The 2,301-nt window shown below is 30.4% G+C and overlaps 1 protein-coding gene across 1 annotated transcript; it reads right to left on the bottom strand.

Moving 5' to 3' along the window:
• Positions 1 to 681: 681 nt before the first annotated feature.
• LOC112035415 (G-type lectin S-receptor-like serine/threonine-protein kinase B120) lies at positions 682 to 2,234 on the bottom strand. Its single transcript, XM_065761680.1, has 4 exons — positions 2,030 to 2,234; positions 1,521 to 1,758; positions 1,278 to 1,429; positions 682 to 1,183 (listed from the first exon to the last, which is right to left on the bottom strand). The coding sequence occupies exons 1-3, from the start codon at positions 2,079 to 2,081 to the stop codon at positions 1,318 to 1,320; spliced, it is 402 nt and encodes a 133-aa protein (XP_065617752.1). The 5' UTR covers positions 2,082 to 2,234; the 3' UTR covers positions 682 to 1,183; positions 1,278 to 1,317.
• Between the last annotated feature and the right edge of the window lie 67 nt (positions 2,235 to 2,301).

Raw genomic sequence — 2,301 nt, 5'->3', positions numbered from 1 at the left:
TTATATGAATTTATTTATGCGTATTGCGCAGCATAAATGAAATTATTTAGAATTGTTAATAGTTAACATGAAGTTATTTTATATGAATTTTAAAATCATACGAAATCTTTTAGATTTTTTTTTTTTTTTTTGCAATTTTCCTTATACCATATATATATTTTGTTGAATTTACTTATACTATATTTGAATGCTTGGAGCTGCTTACAAATATATTAAATACTAAAAATATTTTGAATATGAACATTGAGGATAATTGCACGGATACTCTAACAATGCTAATTAAAGAAAAGGGCATACATCAGTTTGGAAAGTAAGTATTTTCGTTATGAGTAATGCTACAATCACAAACTATTTTACAACATTTTTACAAAATATTGATGTGGTCAACCTCTTATTGGTTTTCATCTAGGCCCATCATTAATATCATTTTTTTATTTACTAATAATCATTCACCACATTAGCAGTTTGTAAATTTTTTTATAAATAGTTTGTATTTCTAGTATTATTCTTTCGTTATACCTTATTTTGTATATTGTTATTGCAATTTAGTACCAGTTTTTCTACATATTATTTTTAATATTAAATTTATAATATGATATGGTCTCTAGAAATGCCTAAGCACTATACAATTCAATCTCATATATCAATATTAGTAAACAAAAGCCAATCAATAGTTTGGAACTACTTCTAGAATAAGAAAAATTATAAATATGAATTGAGAAAAGGGAGCTAAAGCATTCGACAATATTTTGGGAAAACATAAATACTAGATACATAGAAAACATAAAAATTATTTCCAAATGAAATTGCAAAGTGTCTGCGCATTGTGCGGGACATTAGCTAGCTATGTCGATTGTCAAGAACACATGCTAGCTATCGACCTTGAACCATTGTAAACAGTAACATCGTTAACAGAGATTTTCTTTTTGCCGCCTATGGATGAATCTGTATCTGAGAGAATCTGGCTTTCAGTAAATGCCGGATGCTTTGGATGAGGAAGATCAACAATCTCACTTTTAAGCATGGAAATAACAACAGATACAATAGGCCTATCTTTGGCAAATTCTTGTACACATAACAGGCCGACATGTATGCATCTCAACATCTCCATTTCAAAGCATGGTTCATATATCATTGGGTCTATTAAGGCTATAATGTTGTCTGCATTCCACAATTTCCATGCCTGGAACATGAAAACATAATTAAAATTCTTAGCATCAATACTAAAAACTATTAGAGGTTTTCAAAAATAGGGCAATGAGATAAGGATGACTTACAAATCCTAAAAGGCTCATGGACTGCTCATCATGATAAAAGCTAGAGTTTTCTTTTACCACTTAGTATTTCTAGTAACAACACCCCAAAGCTAAAGACATCCGATTTTTCTGAAAATCGTCCTTCCATTGCATATTCAGGAGACATATATCCACTAAATTTTTAACAATAAAACACATCAAAATCTTGTCATCAAATATTATTACTAGTATCTAATTGAATTGATGAAAATGAAAGGTACTTACTATGTTCCTACAACCCTGTTAGTATTGGCCTGCTCTTCATTATTTCCAAAAATCTTGGCCATTCCAAAATCTGATATTTTTGGGTTTAGCTCTTTATCCAACAAGATGTTACTTGCCTTTAGATCTCTATGAATAATCCTTAATCTAGAATCTCTATGTAGGTAAAGTAGACCTCGACCAATTCCTTCAATAATGTTGAAACGTTTTCTCCAATCCAACGATTTTTCCTTGTGCAGGTCTAATAAATTTAAACAAAAGCATTAGAGAAACTTAGAAGATGAAAGAACATAAAGTACAAAGAAAGAAGTTCTAGCGGTGAAGTTACAAGAGAATTGGAATGGTCTATTTCAATTGAAGTATCACAATAGAGAACGTTGTTCAAATGTCTCAAAATAGTATTACTGTAATTCCTATGCTAAAAATTATCACTACTCATAATATAGTACACTGACATTTTATAGCAGAAAACTTGACATTGTAACACATTTCTATGATAAGAAAGGACTAACCAAAGAGGAATGCATCCAGACTTTTGTTTGGCATGTATTCATAGATCAACATCTTTTCTTCTCCTTCAACACAGCAACCAAAGATCCTAACAAGATTCGATGTTGAAGTTTAGAAATTACCACCACCTCATTCATAAATTCTTGTAACCCTTGTCCAGAGGCTTTGGAAAGTCTTTTTACTGCAATCTCTCTCCCATCTGACAATTTTCCCTATAAACAAACATCAAATAGTTAACTGGACATTCAAATTATTATTAGATGAGAAACTTCTA

This window comes from Quercus suber, unplaced genomic scaffold, assembly GCF_002906115.3.
Source record: "Quercus suber isolate HL8 unplaced genomic scaffold, Cork oak 2.0 scaffold_425, whole genome shotgun sequence".
Classification (NCBI taxonomy): domain Eukaryota; kingdom Viridiplantae; phylum Streptophyta; class Magnoliopsida; order Fagales; family Fagaceae; genus Quercus; species Quercus suber.
The sequence above is the reverse complement of the archived record's forward strand: the minus strand, read 5'-3'. Positions and strand labels throughout refer to the sequence as shown.

Bases quoted from the DNA above. Each gene is read 5' to 3' on its own strand.
- LOC112035415 (XM_065761680.1), bottom strand. From the start codon at position 2,081: ATGTTGATCTATGAATACATGCCAAACAAAAGTCTGGATGCATTCCTC. The intron at 1,759-2,029 runs GTTAGTCCTTTC...TAAATTTATTAG, and splicing joins TCTGGATGCATTCCTCTTTG to ACCTGCACAAGGAAAAATCG. The intron at 1,430-1,520 runs GTAAGTACCTTT...TTAAAAATTTAG, and splicing joins AACAGGGTTGTAGGAACATA to TGGATATATGTCTCCTGAAT.